The sequence below is a fragment of the Oncorhynchus kisutch genome, linkage group LG27 (genome assembly GCF_002021735.2).
Source record: "Oncorhynchus kisutch isolate 150728-3 linkage group LG27, Okis_V2, whole genome shotgun sequence".
Classification (NCBI taxonomy): Eukaryota; Metazoa; Chordata; class Actinopteri; order Salmoniformes; family Salmonidae; genus Oncorhynchus; species Oncorhynchus kisutch.
In genome coordinates this window covers 29,945,526-29,965,122 of record NC_034200.2, presented here as the reverse complement: position 1 = coordinate 29,965,122, position 19,597 = coordinate 29,945,526, and the positions used below count along the sequence as shown (strand labels likewise).

The following is a 19,597-nucleotide window of genomic DNA, read 5'->3' as shown; positions in this document are numbered from 1 at the left end:
TAATCAAATGCTGTCTGCTTTATACAAATGAGATGGAACTGATGCTGTTTTAAATGTGCATTGTTACTCATAAAGTTGTTTATTTTATCACCTAAAACATTGCAAGAACATTCCTCTTTTGGTAATTTAGTTCACTCTGATAATGCCCTCCCTCTCTCTCTCCTTCCCTCCCTCCATGTATGGCTATCATTAAATAATCCCACCACTAATCCAGCTCTCAGTCCACTCAGAGATGGAAAAAGCAGTGCGTGTGTGTGTGAAGTCTGTTCTGCAGAAACATGCTGGAGTCATTATCAGCTTGTAATTGATTCTGCGTCAGTTTTTCCATCTTTCTTTTTCAGCAGCTGCACCTATTGGGTGTGACTGAGGGAGTAAGTGACTAAATATATGTGCTGTTAGACAAACAAGTAGCTAGAGCTGCGTACTGCAGGTGCTCTGTCTGGGCAGACAAGATGGCGACTAAAAGGTGTTACTGCCGGGTATGGCTGACGTCAACAGATTGGTTTTGTAAACCTACAGCCAACATCATCTGCATGCCAAGGCCAATGTACTCATATTATATAATCCTCAAGCTCTCCTGTGTTGTGGACATCCATTTTGAATTGTTAATGTATTCTGAGTAGGAGTAGTCAGCTGATGCGTGGTATTTGCAACACCATGGTTGTATGCGTTTGATTTTCTCATACATCCATGCTGAGATATGTATGAACTTTGAACTTTCCTATAAAAGCATCTCTGTATGACCATGTCAGTCACATTATTTGATCAATCCCTCCCTTCCACCTGTCCAGGTGTGTGTGGAGCGGCGGCAGCAAAGGATGGTGAAGAACCGTGAGTCGGCCACGCTGTCTAGGCTGAGGAGGAAGGAGGCGCTGCAAGCCCTGGAGGCTCGTCTCAGGGGGGCGCTGTGTGAGAACCAGAGGCTGCTCGTGGAAAACGGATCCCTCAGAACCCAGCTGGACGGACTGCTCACTGAGGTGAGCCGGGATTGACACACAGGGCCCCTGTGTGAATACTTTACAAACGTATCCTTACTTCCTCGCTTCCTGAAGCAATGACTGATCTGACACAAATTTATAGGTTTAAGTGAGGGTTCCATTCCACTGCTTTCACATATGCACTGCCTTCAGACACCAGATCACCCACTCATACAGATGTGGGTTCTTAATTTGATCACCCTATTGCAGGAGAACTTTCCTAAACTTGTAGTGTATTTGAGGTTTTAAAAAGGCTTCTGAAGTGTGTAATTTCCACTTTCCCTTACAATAAAATATATTAACCCCTATAAAAATGTCCATTAATCTTAATCCACATAATAATTCACGTTTTCTGTTGCTGCAGCTTTATTTTCCTGCTGTAGCAAACTGGTTCAAATTAAGATCCTACATCTGTAGAACACATCCATTTCTATTTCTCGCTATTTTGATGTGCAATAGTCACTGATCTAGGATGATTTGATACAGTTGCCAGTTCAGAGCTTGTACTGATCCAGTCAGGTAATTTTTCTGCACTTTTCTTCACAGAACACTGTGCTGAAGGTGACTGCTCCAAAGAGACGGGCTGTGTGTCTCATGGTCATCCTGGTGTTCTTCGTGCTCAACACTGGTCCCCTGAAGTGAGAATTGTCTGTCTGTCAATGGGGGGCTTTTATGTCAGCCAGTCAGTCATCTCTTTGTCATGTCCAGAGCCTGATAATTCACTAACACTGACATTTCACTGACATTTCTCCCAATGTCTCAGAAAAAGGGCCAAATCTAAGCCTTTTTTTCTCACGGAGGAAGGCTTCGGAAAGTTGGCTGAGAGTCGGGAGAGGAGAAGGGCTCGCTTGAGTTTTCCATACGCTCAGGCTTCCCAGAATTTCAGAACTAGGAATGGGGGAGCGTTGCTTCCCTTTCACACCGGCCGGTTCGGAAATTAAACCTGGAGATCAGCTGCACATACGTGCTTATTTATAGACTCCAAATGTATTCTATCACTCCGTTCCGATTGGACATGTTCCTTTGAGAGGATTCAATAAACCCTGGCCAGGGACTGAACTTTCGCTAATGTTTCCAGTCATAGCTCAAGTCGATATCAAATGTTTTTTCAATTATTAAGGTCCTGCTGGGTTTCTTTTGTCACTCACACGTTTGGATTCATTTCCAGGCATTTAGAAAAAGGCATTGGTTAGGGGTGTGTTTTATTTTATGGGGTGTGTTTTCATCTGATGCTACTGCACAAGATTTTGACCACTCTTTGGCATTGTTGTGTTGAGTACCTCTGTCAAATCTTACTGGGTGCTTGTGTGTATACGTAGGCTTACGGTATGTGGCCTTCAGATTGCAGGCCTGTCTAAGGCAAAGAAACTGCTCTATTTCAGCAGTTATGGGCAGCCTAGCTGGGTGGAGAAGGTACTTTTTATATCCTAAAGTGCCCGTGTATCCAAAAACTTTGAAATGTTTGAATCATTCCTTGATGTAATGTGATTTGTGGATTCAGATAAAGTATTTAAAATTTAGCCTAGAGCGTAAATTTAAATCTTTGATTTTGTTCACACACAATGGATGTAAGTCATGCCTCTCCTAAGCCAGGTGAAGTCTCTGTGGTTTTAAGTCTGTAGTTTGCCCACAATGACCAATCCTCTACTTCCTGACCTGTCACTCTTCTTCTTGTCTTCAATACCCGTCTTGCTTGTTTCAAGCTTGTGTGCATTTGGACCTTTTTGATAAAACGTTTTAACTTTTTGAGAAAATTATTTGAAGAGCCTTTATGGATTTATAACAAATTAAACACTACCACTTTTTAAAAATCTTTGTAATGGCTTTAGCCACCATTTGTATGTGAATGCGTGTTTGTGTGTGACTGATTCAATGCAGAACGATTCCGTCCTCAAAGGGAAATGCTCTAAAGTCTGTAATGCTCTAATGTTCTTGAACATGCGTGTGTCAGTCCATGTTGTTCTTGCCGTGTTTGGCCTGGCTTGTGTAACTGAAGACCCTTTCCCTCTGGTCTCAGTGTGTGGGAGTCAGAGCCCAGCAGCTCCAGTCTGTCCACGGGGATGCCACAAAGCAGCCGACATCTGCTCAGCTTCTCCCCCGACCAACAACAGAGGAGAGGGGAGGAAACACCAGCCCCCCAGTCCCCATTGGAGCCGATGGACGCCCAGTACCCACAATCCCACCAATCCCAGGACAGGTAATTACCACAACAAGAACATGAGGGTCCTCGAGAGTTTCTGGCCCAATATACATATAAGGCTGTGTACTGTATGCACACGGACGGACGGACGGACTGAGGGAGGGAGGGAGAGGGGGGGGGGGGGGGGGCTACTTGCTTTGGTGCAGCGCTATGTAACAAGGAGATCCAATGGTTTCTGCTATATCTCTCACTGACTTCTAATTAACAAGTCTATTTACACATCTGTGCATTAGAGTTAGGCACAGGCTTGGATTGATAGGCTTTAAAGTCACTGTGTGCAAAATGCTCACAAACCAGGAAAAATATTTTGTTTTTTAAGAAGGACAAAAAAGCTGAATTAAAGAAGTGGGTACCCTCAAGTGTTGGCTTCTGGAGGAGAATCGGATCCATCCAAGAGAACTTCATTCTGTCCAGGGAACCAGAACTGTAGAGGAATTGGCCGGTCGTTTCAGTTTGACTAAGCATCTATTTCCAGCCCTGTTTTCTTTGTTGGAATGGAAAGATTGCTCATTTTATCTTGGTGATAATATTTACATCCATTTGATTATTTATAGGGGACAGTGCACATTCATCAATATTACAGTAATTCGACATCCATGTAAATGTGCCCGGGGCTAGTCAAAATCTTATACAGGACTCCTATATTTACCTTATTTAGTAATCCAGGATTATTCTGTGGTGAAAAATCACTGTGTTGAATAGGAGCTTTGCAAGCAGAGCACAATCTAATAGTATTACTTGTGGTGTCTCTTTTTAGTGGCCAGTTTAATTTGAACCAATTTGGCAAAATCAAACTAATGTTGTCTCGCAAGTTTCCTCTTTAACATCAGTGTATAATTTCAGCACTAGTTATACTCGTGTTGTGTGTGTGCAGCTGTAGGATCTTAATTTGAGACAGTTTGCAACAGCAGAAAAACAATCCTGCATCAACAGGGAAATCTGAATTATTATGTGGATTATAATTTATGGACATTTTTGTAGGGGTTAATACATTTTTTGTTAGGGCAAATCAAGATAAACATTTCTATGTGGAAATGAGAAATACACTACAAGTTTGCATTTAATTCTTAAAAACAAAATAGTGATAATTAAGATCCTACATCTTTATCTCACTCAGTCAAAGATTATGACCTTGCTGTGTACAAGTCATATAGTTGACTGAGTATTTATTTTGGCACGAGTGATACAAAGCACACAAGAGGCCTTAAGAGATGACAGACATGTTTGCAGGAAGCATGCGCTGTGCCATGTATGAGTCCTCCTGTATGTCACTCCTGCAAACAATCTATTCATATCCAGATTGACAGACTCTTTATAAACTCCTGGCTCAACACCGGTTGTCCCCATGTGTCCAGCTCTCTGCTACATAACTTCACTATAAATGCCTTGTGGTAGTACAGCAGTAGTCTAACTGGAAGGCTTGGAGAAGGTTACATAGTCTCCCACTGAGAGAGACCACTTAAGGAGTGGAGCATTATGTAACCGATAGCTTAGTCATCTGGGCCCAGGCTATAGAACACAATACTGAATATCATCAAAGTATATGTTCACCAGCACAATGTGTGTGGACTCCTCCTTTTTGGCTTATGGGCCATTTTACTGCCCTTTCTCCATCCTATTGTTCTGATCTGGAGCCCAGGGCTCATCCGGACAAGTGGATGTTCCACACAGATTTCAGGAACAGACCATTTATCTAACTATTCCCAAGAGAAATCCAGTCCAACTTCTCTGCTCCTGCTGTGTGTGTCTGTGCCTACCTGCGTTTGTGTGTGGGAAGATCCCACTGGCTCTGCTGGTTATTGTTGCAGCTGACTGAGCAGAACTCCGTAAAACGTATTAACTCAAACCGTTTAGTTTATGACATCATTAATCAACTCAAACCCTTCTTTATGACATCATTCATCAACTCAACCCCTTCTTTGTTCATAAACTCAACACCTTTTAATTTATGACATCTGTAAGAACCGATGCTGGAGATGAGCAGCAGGTACAGGGAGTACACATTTAATGAACGGACAAGTGACAGAACAGGAACAGCGTCAGAACGGGGAACAAACGACATGACAATATGCTGAAGTCAGGGAACAACCTCGGCAACAGACAGATATAGGGGAGGTAATGAAAGCAGGTGATTGAGTCCAGGTGAGTCCAATGAATCGCTGATGCGTGTGACAAGGGAAGCAGGTGTGCGTAATGATGGTGGCAGGAGTGTGTAACGCTGGGCAGCCTGGCGCCCTTGAGCACCAGGGAGTGAGAGCGGGAGCAGGCGTGACAACATCATTCATCAACTCAACTCGTTCTTTAATTTATGACTTCATTCATCAAGTTGTTTTGTCTATTGAGTCATCTGCACAGTTTTTGTTCCAGATGCTCGTTTAGAACTGAACACCTGGGACATCCAGAGTAAGTGACTGGTATTCCGGTTAATGCATTAATGCACAAGGAAAACCCACAACGTACCGCAGCATGGTCCTGTAGCATATCTGCTGCTGAATCACAACGAGATCAGAGGGGAGGGGAATGTGTTGTTGATGATTAATGTCTCCCTCGCTTCCTGCTTCCTGTCTCTCTGTCTCTCAATCTATCCCTTTGTTTCTGTTATCTCCCCCCCCATCTATCTGTGCTCTAGGTGGGAGGACTATGCTCCAGAGGAGATGGCTTCCCACTCTCCTGTCTCCAGGACCAAGTCCCTCCGGTCAGTACTAACCAAGTCAATCTGATCTGTAGCCTTCTACCAGCAGATAATTTGGTTCTACAACTGTAGGATCTTAATTTGATCACTCTTTTTTTTGCAGAGAATTTTTTTGTGTGAGCTTCACGATTGACATATTCACTGAAAACCCACGGTTATATTATCAGTATTGTACTTTTCATGTAGCCTACTTTTGGCCAGCTAATAGCCTCACCACCGTTCAATTAACATTATGGACTAAACGTTCAAATCCAGTTGCTGCAGGAATATTTTGCTGTGACAATATAGGTCAAATTAAGATCTTACATCTGTACTTAGCCTCAATCGTCCAGCCTTCTTGTTTATATTGCCAGTATGAAAGCAAGATTAGAACATCCGGTTAAGTAAAACTTGGGTACATCGATTTCAGAATTTGAATTCCATATTGAAATCACGGTGATAGCTACCTCAATTGAGTATCAATGAGTCCACTCAGTACTCTCTGAAGAGCTAGACTTTGTCCTCCTCATTGTTAAGTAGACTGTAATGTGATCTGCGTGGTCCACTCATCAAACCAAAGTCTTCACCAGTCGTTTTGACGCCGTCACAGTTGACTGACAAGATGGATGGTGCTCAGTATGAAAACTGATGGCCCACACTTTAGCTCCACCCATGAGGTTGGATGAGGTTCATACTGTATGAAAGCCAGCAGCAGCCTTCAACAGCTTTTACATAGAAAAATCCCTGAAAATCTAAAGTTTTTTTAATTCCGTCATAATAAAATACAATATGGCTACCAAGTTCACTCCGAAGATGAATAGAAAGCACATTTTCTTTCAGGCAATCAAAATAAGTTAATAAAGTATGATTTCCAACTGAATATTGGTTCTTCCCCTCTAGTCTGGCTCAGAACCTGAGAGGCTGGGTTCATCGACACGAAGAGGAGAGGACCAAGTCCACACGTTCTACCACCGATCAATCCAGACATACAACAACTGAACAGCACACAACCAAAACTGTCCTGGTAGGTTAGACACGCTTCTTCCCTACAAAACGGGGACAAAGATACTAACTAGGTCCTAAGTTTTCCCTGGTCAGAGGCAGGTTACATGGCCCTAATAATGAAGACATTTTAATGTCTGATCAGACGTCAGTAATGGTCCTTGCTGATTTTTGGACAGGTTAGGCAGTACCTCAGAGGCTATTTAAACTGTCAGTACGTAGGCCAATGTGTACTCCAGTAAAGGTTTCAGGCCCTTGTCAACACGTCTCTCCGTGATGGCCCATTAAGTAGAGCTGCCACAGCAACATACACATATTCTCACTAGACTGTTTATCTTTCTTGTTATGAGGCCACAGCTGCCGACATCTGACACCATTTGGCTAATATTGTAACGATGTACGCTGAAAGTCGGGAAGCAAGTTCAGGGAGTGAAAACATTTAATAAATAAAAGAACAAAACGAACAGCGCACCGACATAGAACAGAAACAATGACGACTGGGGAAGAAACCAAAGGGAGTGTCATATACAGTGCCTTGCGAAAGTATTCGGCCCCCTTGAACTTTGCGACCTTTTGCCACATTTCAGGCTTCAAACATAAAGATATAAAACTGTATTTTTTTTGTGAAGAATCAACAACAAGTGGGACACAATCATGAAGTGGAACGACATTTATTGGATATTTCAAACTTTTTTAACAAATCAAAAACTGAAAAATTGGGCGTGCAAAATTATTCAGCCCCTTTACTTTCAGTGCAGCAAACTCTCTCCAGAAGTTCAGTGAGGATCTCTGAATGATCCAATGTTGACCTAAATGACTAATGATGATAAATACAATCCACCTGTGTGTAATCAAGTCTCCGTATAAATGCACCTGCACTGTGATAGTCTCAGAGGTCCGTTAAAAGCGCAGAGAGCATCATGAAGAACAAGAAACACACCAGGCAGGTCCGAGATACTGTTGTGAAGAAGTTTAAAGCCGGGTTTGGATACAAAAAGATTTGCCAAGCTTTAAACATCCCAAGGAGCACTGTGCAAGCGATAATATTGAAATGGAAGGAGTATCAGACCACTGCAAATCTACCAAGACCTGGCCGTCCCTCTAAACTTTCAGCTCATACAAGGAAAGACTGATCAGAGATGCAGCCAAGAGGCCCATGATCACTCTGGATGAACTGCAGAGATCTACAGCTGAGGTGGGAGACTCTGTCCATAGGACAACAATCAGTCGTATATTGCACAAATCTGGCCTTTATGGAAGAGTGCTAAAGTTTGCCACAAGCCACCTGGGAGACACACCAAACATGTGGAAGAAGGTGCTCTGGTCAGATGAAACCAAAATTGAACTTTTTTGGCAACAATGCAAAACGTTATGTTTGGCGTAAAAGCAACACAGCTCATCACCCTGAACACACCATCCCCACTGTCAAACATGGTGGTGGCAGCATCATGGTTTGGGCCTGCTTTTCTTCAGCAGGGACAGGGAAGATGGTTAAAATTGATGGGAAGATGGATGGAGCCAAATACAGGACCATTCTGGAAGAAAACCTGATGGAGTCTGCAAAAGACCTGAGACTGGGACGGAGATTTGTCTTCCAACAAGGCAATGATCCAAAACATAAAGCAAAATCTACAATGGAATGGTTCAAAAATAAACATATCCAGGTGTTAGAATGGCCAAGTCAAAGTCCAGACCTGAATCCAATCGAGAATCTGTGGAAAGAACTGAAAACTGCTGTTCACAAATGCTCTCCATCCAACCTCACTGAGCTAGAGCTGTTTTGCAAAAGGAATGGGAAAAAATGTCAGTCTCTCGATGTGCAAAACTGATAGAGACATACCCCAAGCGACTTACAGCTGTAATCGCAGCAAAAGGTGGCGCTACAAAGTATTAACTTAAGGGGGCTGAATAATTTTGCACGCCCAATTTTTCAGTTTTTGATTTGTTAAAAAAGTTTGAAATATCCAATAAATGTCGTTCCACTTCATGATTGTGTCCCACTTGTTGTTGATTCTTCACAAAAAAATACAGTTTTATATATTTATGTTTGATGCCTGAAATGTGGCAAAAGGTTGCAAAGTTCAAGGGGGCCGAATACTTTCGCAAGGCACTGTATAGGGCAGGTAATCAAGGAGGTGATGGAGTCCAGGTGAGTGTCAATATGCGCCTAACGCTGGTGACAGGTGTGCGCCCTAACGAGCAGCCTGGTGACCTAGACGCCAGAGAGGGAGCACACGTGACAAATAGCTAAATATGTTTTTGTTGTTAAAACTAACACTCAAATTGAACCTCCGGGTTATAAATCCTTCCTTAGTTTAGATACTGATATTAGTTGATAGCATTTGATTTGTTTTTGATATAGCACTTTTTATTTTGTTTTTGACATCTGGAATGTGTTGTCTTTGACAGCTTAAATAGAGAGGTAGAATACTGGGGGCTAGAGGTGAAGTGTTACAGTTTCAAACTGGCTTCCATTTGAACTCAGACCCAGTGAGTCAAGTCTGTAGTCTGCTGTGCTCCAGTCAGAATGTGAGGAGCCCAAATCATTAAATCAGTTTTACAGGCCTAAAATATTGGTCCCACTTGGAGACAAAGTCCTTTTAAAAAAAGTTTTTCATTTAACCAGGTAGGCTAGTTGAGAACAAGTTCTCATTTGCAACTGCGACCTGGCCAAGATAAAGCATAGCAGTGTGAACAGACAACAGCGTTACACATGGAGTAAACAATTAACAAGTCAATAACACAGTAGGAAAAAAAAGTCTATATACATTGTGTGCAAAAGGCATGAGGAGGTAGGCGAATAATTACACTTTTGCAGATTAACACTGGAGTGATAAATGATCAGATGGTCATGTACAGGTAGAGATATTGGTGTGCAAAAGAGCAGAAAAGTAAATAAATATAAACAGTATAGGGATGAGGTAGGTAAAATTGGGTGGGCTATTTACCGATGGACTATGTACAGCTGCAGCAATCGGTTAGCTGCTCAGATAGCAGATGTTTGAAGTTGGTGAGCGAGATAAAAGTCTCCAACTTCAGTGATTTTTGCAATTCGTTCCAGTCACAGGCAGCAGAGAACTGGAACGAAAGGCGGCCAAATGAGGTGTTGGCTTTAGGGATGATCAGTGAGATACACCTGCTGGAGCACGTGCTACGGGTGGGTGTTGCCATCGTGACCAGTGAACTGAGATAAGGCGGAGCTTTACCTAGCATGGACTTGTAGATGACCTGGAGCCAGTGGGTCTGGCGACGAATATGTAGCGAGGGCCAGCCGACTACAGCATACAGGTCGCAGTGGTGGGTGGTATAAGGTGCTTTAGTAACAAAACGGATGGCACTGTGATAAACTGCATCCAGTTTGCCGAGTAGAGTATTGGAAGCTATTTTGTAGATGACATCGCCAAAGTCGAGGATCGGTAGGATAGTCAGTTTTACTAGGGTAAGTTTGGCGGCGTGAGTGAAGGAGGCTTTGTTGCAGAATAGAAAGCCAATTTGATTTTAGATTGGAGATGTTTGATATGAGTCTGGAAGGAGAGTTTACAGTCTTTGAATTTTTGTGTTTTGCTGTTTTAACTTTGTCAGTAACAATGTCTTCATACAGTTTTGTGAAGCTCACACTGTCTTTTGGTTCTCACGTTCAGCCAGTACTCAGCAGTGTGTCAGGCTCAGTTACATATACAAATGGTTTGAGGACATTATTGTTGATACATTGTGTTACTGTATGCACCACTTACTCTAGAAAGAAAACAAACTAGTAAAAACACCCAAAGATATGGTGCCACTAACATGGGAAGCAAATGATAACCAATGGTGTTTCTTCTCTTTGGGAGGATTCCACGTGCATCTCTAGCTTCCTGTGTAAGACATATTTAGGGGTTGCCTAATTGGAAGTGGGGGGTTTCCACTGTGTATGACACCCTCAGGGAGTTCCAGGAAGTTGGGGAATTATCTGATGATCATGGTAAGTGAGGAAGAGGATATAAATGAATGTTTAATAATGTTAGTTGTGCAGCGTTTCATGCTCAAGGCTCTCCTACACACGTAACCCTCGGGGCTAGACCTGGTCCTTGACTCAGCCTTTCTTTTCATTAGCTCCATCTCAAATGATACCATATTGTCTGTGTAGTGCACTATTACGGATGATCAGGGGGCCAGAACATAATTACAAATCATTTGTAGACTGCAAATTGAAGTCAAGAAGCCCAAACCGATATAATATTTGTCTAAAGCAGAATCATTTCAAACCTTGCTGACATTTGTATATAATCACATACTGTATATCTCTCTATTATGCGTGGGAATACGTTGAAACAGATTTCCAAAATTAAAATCACTTTGAGCTGATTTGCTGGTGTTTTTACAGTCTTATGTCCAACAATAAAAATAAAAATATACTGTATATATTTGTTTTGCTTCGAAAAACTTAGGGGGCCAAATAAAATGACATGTGGGCCAAATTTGACCTGTGGGCTACCAGTTGGGGAATCCTGGCATATAGTATTAGTGATAAACTCTTCTCAATGGAGTACTTTTATAAGTGAGATTTACAGTTTGCACACTGTCCCTCTGGATGTGTTTAACTTCTCCCAGACTTTGGGAAAACCCCTCTGCATTTGCTCTACCAACTGAAGAGGCACAATAGAGATTCATGATTTGTCAGACCAGGAGATGTTGTCTATGTGGCTTTGCACAATGTTGGCATATCCTCACACATTGACATCATTCTCTGCTTTTTTCTGAGTTCCAACTTTGAAGTACACTTATCAATCAGTTTTGTTTGCCATTTGATGAAAAGCAGTGAGATTTTTTAGCCCTGTGAGATTCAACCCCAGACTTGGAGTTTATAGGGAAAAACCTCCACTGATCCCAATGAAATGCACGGTAAAGCACAGACTTGGAGAGCCCTCGTCGAATTGGATGAAAAACGCCTGTCTGTAAATCTCTCTCTCCATCCTCACCAACCTGTTGTGCAGAAAGAAAAGGGACAAAGAGGAGACAGGGTTTGTTTTTGTCATATTTCCTGTGATATCACTTGAAATATTATACTGCCGTGTCCTACCAGGTCAGGCCAGATTCGTTGCAGAGCTCTTCTTGAAAACCGCTTTGCTCCACTCGTCTAGTCGCAGAGGAATAAGGCTAGCACGCATAGTTTTAGGAGGATGGATATTTCAGGTGTAAAGGGAATCAAATTTACAGTACAGACTGTACCTGATACAGTCAGGGAGAAGTCAAAACTCAAGCTAAAGTGGCGCCACTGTCTCAGATTCTGCAGTAGAAGCTGATTTCTTTTGTAACATTTTTGGTTTCTCTGATGTGCGTGTCAATGCCTGCGTTTGGTTTATCTTGATTTCTTACCTCTCTATCTCTGTGAAGAGGAGCGTGTCCTAAATTGAGAAACTTGGAACAGAAAAAGTTATCTGTTTTTATCGGTTTCTGTATAGCACATCTGTGTGTGAGACTGTTTTCGATAGCATCTAACTTGCTGAATTATGGAGAGTTGGACGAGCATCTTCTAGATTTACAATCCCTTGCCTCTCCTTTTGCACAGAGCAGATACCCCACTTCCTGGCTAGTCTCCCAGTCCCTGCCTCTGAAAAACATCCCCACAGCATGATGCTGCCACCACCGGGATGGCGCCAGGTTTCCTCCAGCCAAAGAGTTCAATCTTGGTTTCATCAGACCAGAGAATCTTGTTTCTCATGGTCTGAGAGTCCTTTAGGTGCCTTTTGGCAAATTCCAAGCGGGCTGTCATGTGCCTTCTACTGAGGAGTGGCTTCTGTCTGGCCATTCTACCTAAAATGCCTGATTGGTGGAGTGCTGCAGAGATGGTTGTCCTTCTGGAAGGTTCTCCCATCTCCACAGAGGAACTCTGTAGCTCTGTCAGTGACCATCAAGTTCTTGGTCACCTCCATGACCAAGGCCCTTCTACCCCAATCGCTCAGTTTAGCAGGGCGGCCAGCTCTAGGAAGAGTTGTGGTGGTTCCAAACGTCTTCCATTTAAGAATGATGGAGGCCACTGTGTTCTTGGGGACCTTCAATGTTGCAGACACTTTTTGGTACCCTTCCCCAGATCTGTGCCTCGACACAATCCCGTCTCAGAGCTCCATGGACAATTCCTTCGACGTCATGGCTTGGTGTTTGCTCTGATATGCACTGTGGGATCTTATGTAATCAGGTGTGTGCCTTACCAAATCATGATCAATTGAAAAATGTCAAGTCTCATAGCAAAGGGTCTGAATACCTATGTAAATAAGTTACGTTTTTTTAAACACATTTGAAAAAGTTTCTAAACCTGTTTTTGCTTTGTCATTATGGGGTATTGTGTGTAGATTTTTTTTTAAATCCATTTTTAGAAAAAGGCTGTAACGTAACAAATGTGGAAAAAGTCAAGGGGTCTGAATACTGTATATGGAGATTTAGTGCGAACTAAAATGTGACCGTTTCAATGGAATCCTTATACTGGGGTGTGGTGTACATTTTAGGACACCCTCAGCCTCATGCCTCACCCCTCCTTAATTAAGTCAGTAGTCAGCTCTCCTTGAAGCGTGCGGAATGACGATTAACTCAAGGAGGGTTGTTGATTGACTCATTGAGGGGTGAGTTTTGAGGCTGATGGTGTCTGAAAATGTACACACTGATCTTCATCCACAGTGAAACATGTTTTCTCAGCCGTGGGCCACTCATGCAGTGACCCTTTGAACTGGCATGCCTGGATTCTGTCATACCTTTGATAGGCTTTAGTCAATTGTTTTTAAAGTGTTACTATCATCCCATCCATGTTGGTTTTTACAGTAATATTGCATGTGTCATCCAACAATAACAGTTGTATACATTTTTTATTTCGATTTTTCCTTCAAAATATTTTAAAGGAACTTTTCAGCTTACATTTATTTTGAAGGTTATATACCTGTGCTTCTGTTTCACATGTAAATCACAGGATATGTGTAGAGCAGAGACAGGATGAGGATCAGTGCTTTTTCAGGTCAAACACATAATACAGTGGGCAATGCTTTCAGAGAGCATGGGTAAATCCATACTGGCTAAGGAAATGGTCAAATACTGTCAGGGAGCATGGGTAAATCCATACTGGCTAAGGAAATGGTCAAATACTGTCAGGGAGCATGGGTAAATCCATACTGGCTAAGGAAATGGTCAAATACTGTCAGAGAGCATGGGTAAATCCATACTGGCTAAGGAAATGGTCAAATACTGTCAGAGAGCATGGGTAAATCCATACTGGCTAAGGAAATGGTCAAATGCTGTCAGGGAGCATGGGTAAATCCATACTGGCTAAGGAAATGGTCAAATGCTGTCAGGGAGCATGGGTAAATCCATACTGGCTAAGGAAATGGTCAAATGCTGTCAGGGAGCATGGGTAAATCCATACTGGCTAAGGAAATGGTCAAATGCTGTCAGGGAGCATGGGTAAATCCATACTGGCTAAGGAAATGGTCAAATACAAGAAAAAAGATTGCCACATATATAAACAAAATGTCTCTAAGTTCCACTTGATTTTTTGTCATCAATCAGCAAAGACAAAAGACACAATTATATAGTGTTCTTCATTCAATGATTTCAAGTTTCAGAATGGAGCGGTCTGGTTTAATAGCAGTGACTCACTGACCACCATTCTATAACATTTTCACAGAAGTCACCTGAGAGGCCTCAGACTACCCAGTCCAGTAACCAGGTGGTAACAGTCAGCTACTCTGAGTAAGTATTCATCAAAAATGGCAGAAACAATGTGTTGTGCAAATACATTTTAAATGGACCCTACAGTATTTTCAGTGTCTTACTTCAAACTCTTCGAAATTATTTTATGGTCATGTTTTCCCTTTTGGCTCCACTACTGTGGAGAATGAGAGGCCAAAACAGTTGTTGCTATTTACCAGCCCAACTACAACAGTAGCCTTTGCTACCAAGTCAATGGTAGACCTATGATACATCGATGCCCCACACAAACAACATACAACACTGTGAGCTAGAAGTGGGAAGAGTGGGAAGATGTTCCTCTAGATTCAACAGGGGAACTTAGAGTACTATTTCTAGATTACTTATTCCCTTAAACATAGCAATAGCATGGTAATAACTTTGTAATAATGTTTCATGTGAAGGAGATGGTGATTTTAGATACAGTAAATGTAGTTACATTTAATCAAGATCTTCTAGGTCTCTTTCTTTTAAATTCACTGACACAGCAGGCTGCCATCATAAATATTGTCAGACCTTCTTTAAGATGTCAACTAACCTTAATTACACAGATTTCTATTATGTTAGATTTAGTTTTGATATGTCATATAGTCTATTTCACTGCCACCTCTCGCTCTCTTTCAGCAGACCAGGAAGTGAGGTTCTGGTGTACTACTCACACCATCAAAGCTACAGCGACTTCTTCGATGAGTTAAATCGACGAGGCGATACTTTCTATATGGTGTCCTTTCGCCGGGTGAGTCACTCCATGCATATTCCGTAGAAGCAAGCAACCATGTATCCTTCTGGTTGTGACAATGTGCTGATCTCAAGGCCAAATTAAAATCTGGTCTGTAACTGTTTCATGACACAGTTTTTCCTTCAGCAAGTCTTCAGCGGATGAAACCGATAAGTAGGGAAGAAATGGAATCATGAAGTGGTTGTGAAACTATTTTTGAAGAGCATACTGAGCACTAATCCAGGGCACCCAAATTCAAGAGCAGATGGTCTTTTGAAGCTAATGGAAATATTTGTTTTTCTTTCCTTCCTATTTTACCTCCCAAATGCATGAATGAATGGGGTTAGAAAAATGGCTGGTGCTGCTGATTTAAACATGAACATTAGCGTTTCAATCATCACATATGAGCGCATGTAATGCATTTATATGTGATTTGTAACTTTATCAGTGTACAGTTAATAATTCACTAATTGACCTTGACACAAATTGCATTTGTGTGTTTTGATGTAGGCCTTTTGGATTTTGAGCGAGCACATTCGGAAGGAATGTTATGGTTTTCAGAGACCTAAGGCATGTAGACCTTATGAAATCGGTGTCCAAGTTCAATCGGTGTCCATCTAGAGCAATAAAGAAGATGATCCTTGATGCTGTTCTTATATTCCTTTCATTCTGTGTGGTGTTTTGGCTGAAATGACCATTTACGGTAACCAAAGGTGTCCGTTTCTTGTTAAGCTACCAGATTGGAATTTCACTGCAATTTTTATTTGATGTAGCCTAACCACTGAATCTTTTTGATGTATTGATTGAGCACATTGTCGTTCTGTCCCACACATCTTGAAATCTTTTCTCTGGTGAAGTGGAATGATGTAGTTAAACATCTCCAATACATTTACATTAAAGTGAAAATGTAAATCATATTCACAACTGTTTATCGGCAACCTCTGCCAGGAAAGTCTTTTCGATGACGAGAATGCATACCTCCATTTTCATAAAAGACCCATCAACTGTAAACTATGAGATTCTTATATCTGTTATTCAGTCTCCTCTGATATGTCTCCAGATATTCCTTTATACATTTGATGGAGCGTTTTATACACTTCTGAGGCTTTGTGAAAGCAGTCTCATGATGCTCATCGGCTGAATCCCTTCTTAGTTCTGTCTGTTTTATTCTCATTCTCAACCATTGCACCCCTAACACCCCTTACACCGCCCTATTCATTTAGCCATCTATTCAGACAGCCCCTCTGAAGTCTTGGTCTGATTTTCAACGTTATTCTAACCTGATGACTGGTCAGGAAAGTCAGCAAGGACCATTCTCTTTGATGGCCTGCCAATGTCTGTTTTGTGAGAACCTGAGAGAGAAAGAGAAACAGACAGAGAGAAGGAAAGTGAGCTCTGATTGCAATCTCTCAACTCAATTAATTCAGAGCATCAACTCCAAGGGGCTCCTCTTCAGCTCTTTTGTGTGCCCATCAGCTCTGCTCTCTGAGGGCCCTTTATCCAGGATCAGATATCTGTTTCCTAAAGGCCCATTAACTGAGCCCCGATGGAGGCATCAACCCACCCACCACCTGCCTTCAGACCTGCCTGCATCATTCAGTCCGGATAAGAAGTTCTTGTACAATCGCCATTGTTTTGTATCATGGCCTCAATAGAAACCCTTTGCTGGCAAACCAAGTATGCTCCTTTCCAGAAGGTACTGTACATATGCCGTACATTGAGAGCTGTTGTCAATGTGTCAATCCCACACTCTGACGATCTGTACACACGTACAGTAATTGCATGAATTGCACCTGGTTTAACCTCAAACAAGAGTTGTGATGTCATTGGAAATGGCTGCCTGCTTCTGTACGGTCTGTACTTCTAGCCCTCAAATGGGTCATTCAGCCAGCCATTGGATTGGAGTCCCTGTACTAGTAGATCGATTTTTTTATTTAAATTATTTTTTTCACTCTTGATGCGATGCACACTGCAGAGAACACTGTAGGAAGAATTATCACAGTAAATTATTGTAATATTTGTTAATGTGTCAATTTAATACCATAAGGGATGGGTTGCCAACTGGGTATTTGACACGGAAATAAAATGTAATTCATTAATTTCCTTTTTTTTTATCATTCAGTAGAGGAGAATGTACTTTAGACGAGGGTGTGAAGCTGCAGCCGGCTCTCCTAAACCTAAGCTCTCTGTCTGGCCTGATGGGCTGAACAGAGCAGCGTCTGGTCTCAGTGGCCTGTCTCAAAGAGCACGCCACGGCGCAAGTGATGGAAAGAGCAGAATGCTAACTTAATGCATTGGACCATGGCTGCTGTGGGAAAGAAAATCTGAGCCCAAAGCTGAGCCCAAAGTTTTGTAGGTGAACATGATGATCGGGAATATATTCATACAGTATTTTACTGAATCACTTTTGATGATGATAATTGGCTTGCTGGGGTACTGTGCAAAGGGCAAAGACATTTTCGGACAAAATGGTAGAAATATTTCCCAATATTTTTTTCCCCCCTGAAGCTCATGGAAACGTTCCATCTCTGAGTTCAGGGCTACCCGCTTTTACAATCTTTGCCAAAGAGAATTTCATTAAAATGTTAAATTTAAAACATTTAAAAAGGTATCCTTTTTAGATAAAACTATACTAAATATAATCACATCACTAAATAATTGATCAACAGCACTCTGTAAGGGTAGCACCATGGTGTAGCCGTAGGACAGCTAGCTTCCATCCTCCACTGTGCACATTGACTTCAATACAAAACCTAGGAGCATCATGAGAAACTCTTGTTTGTAACTGTTGGACTAATTATACCCACTAACAGCTAGATGCAGGCAAGAGTGTGCAAGTCGGTATTGAATGTCACTATCTGTCCGTGTCACTGTCTGTCACATCAATTTTGTCTCTTGACCTGTGTGCACCTACGTTGTAAATTTTCATTCATAGGCTAGGTTGTAGCAACCTCATGATGGATATAGGGACAATTTGAGTATCATGTAGTAGCCTAAACCTATCGCTGTTACATTTAACTGGTTGAATGGAATATGAATGTCATCCAATATGCTGTAATTAAAAATAAAATAAAAATGTTCCTCCCTCATCTGAAATGGCACTGACCGCCACTGACATAGACAGCTAGCACTATCCCTTGAAGCTTTTACTTCCTGCTTTGCTCCTATGGCTATACTCGCAATAGCCACCAGTCCGCCCATTATGCCATCATTGATTTGAATGTTCTATTCATTTTATTTGAATAGTTTATTTGTTCTATTCATTTTATTTGAATAGTTCTATTCAATTTATTTCTATGTGTTTAACACTGTATCAAAGCTCCATATGATTGTCAGATGTTTAGAACTGGTGTTATTTGAAGGGCTGGATCAGAACCAGTCTCTCTGTCTATTTCAAGACTAGTTGTCCCTGGCTTCCATGTCTTAAAGCAGTGTTCCCCAACTCCATTCCTTGAGTACCCCACAACAGCACACATTTTTGTTGTAGCCCCAGACAAACGCACGTGATTCAACTCCTTGAGGGCTTGATAGTTAGTTGAAACAGGTGTGCTTGTCTGGGGCTACAACAACATGTGTGTTAGGGGTTATCAAGGACTGTCTTAAGCCAGAAGTCTCAATGTTTATCTCCACCTACTTACACTGTTATTTACACACTGTATTGCGCTGATCCAAACCGTTCTGTATTTCACTCGGAAGCAGACTAATCATGTTGCTCGCTACCTTTGTCACACGCTAATGTTTACCTTAGCCAGCTATGTCGATCTGAGGCACAGTCACATGTACTCCCAATAGTGGCAGCTGGCTTCAAAACAAAATATTTACCTCTGTGCCGTCACTCTACATTGTAAACGTCTGACTTTTTGAGTCTTTTGGTATGAAAATTTGTCCTTGAGAGCCCTAAATTCAATGGTGTGTTTAGGAATGGACCTCATAGCCCCTTCAAAGCCTACAGTATAGGCCTACTTTATAGTATTTCCATGACTTCTTCTCTTTTCCCAGGGACAGCTCCGTTTTAACCAGACCTGGGTTCAAATACTCCTGGAAGTATTTTCAAATACTTTAGCTGGGCTTGATTGAGCTTGCCTGGCGCTTTGGAACCAATAGAATAGTCACAAAACTGAAAAACCCACCACCCAGGCAGGTGAAAACAAACATGGAAAGTACTTTTACTGCTTCTCTATTCCAACTGGGAGAGGAACTGTCTGGTCTGGTCAAGCTGGTGACAGCAGTCTCTCAACCATGCATGGATCTCCTCTCCCAGACCACCAATATTTATCAAGACTTTTAGTTACTGTGTTTAAAGGCTAATAAAGGCTAGG

General features: G+C 41.9%; 1 protein-coding gene across 7 annotated transcripts in view; it reads left to right on the top strand.

The window, feature by feature from the left end:
• LOC109871784 (cyclic AMP-dependent transcription factor ATF-6 alpha) overlaps nt 1-19,597 on the top strand; it is a 48,286-nt gene that overhangs the window by 18,759 nt on the left and 9,930 nt on the right. For 4 of the 7 annotated variants that reach the window (XM_020462774.2, XM_020462775.2, XM_020462778.2 and 1 more), the window contains exons 8-14: nt 792-977; nt 1,524-1,615; nt 2,995-3,174; nt 5,807-5,872; nt 6,749-6,872; nt 14,499-14,563; nt 15,185-15,296. In XM_020462774.2, the coding sequence (XP_020318363.1) occupies nt 792-977; nt 1,524-1,615; nt 2,995-3,174; nt 5,807-5,872; nt 6,749-6,872; nt 14,499-14,563; nt 15,185-15,296 (825 nt within the window). The remainder of the gene's footprint in view (nt 1-791; nt 978-1,523; nt 1,616-2,994; nt 3,175-5,806; nt 5,873-6,748; nt 6,873-14,498; nt 14,564-15,184; nt 15,297-19,597) is intronic. The other 3 variants (XM_031806664.1, XM_020462776.2, XM_031806665.1) reach the window with 1 other exon arrangement.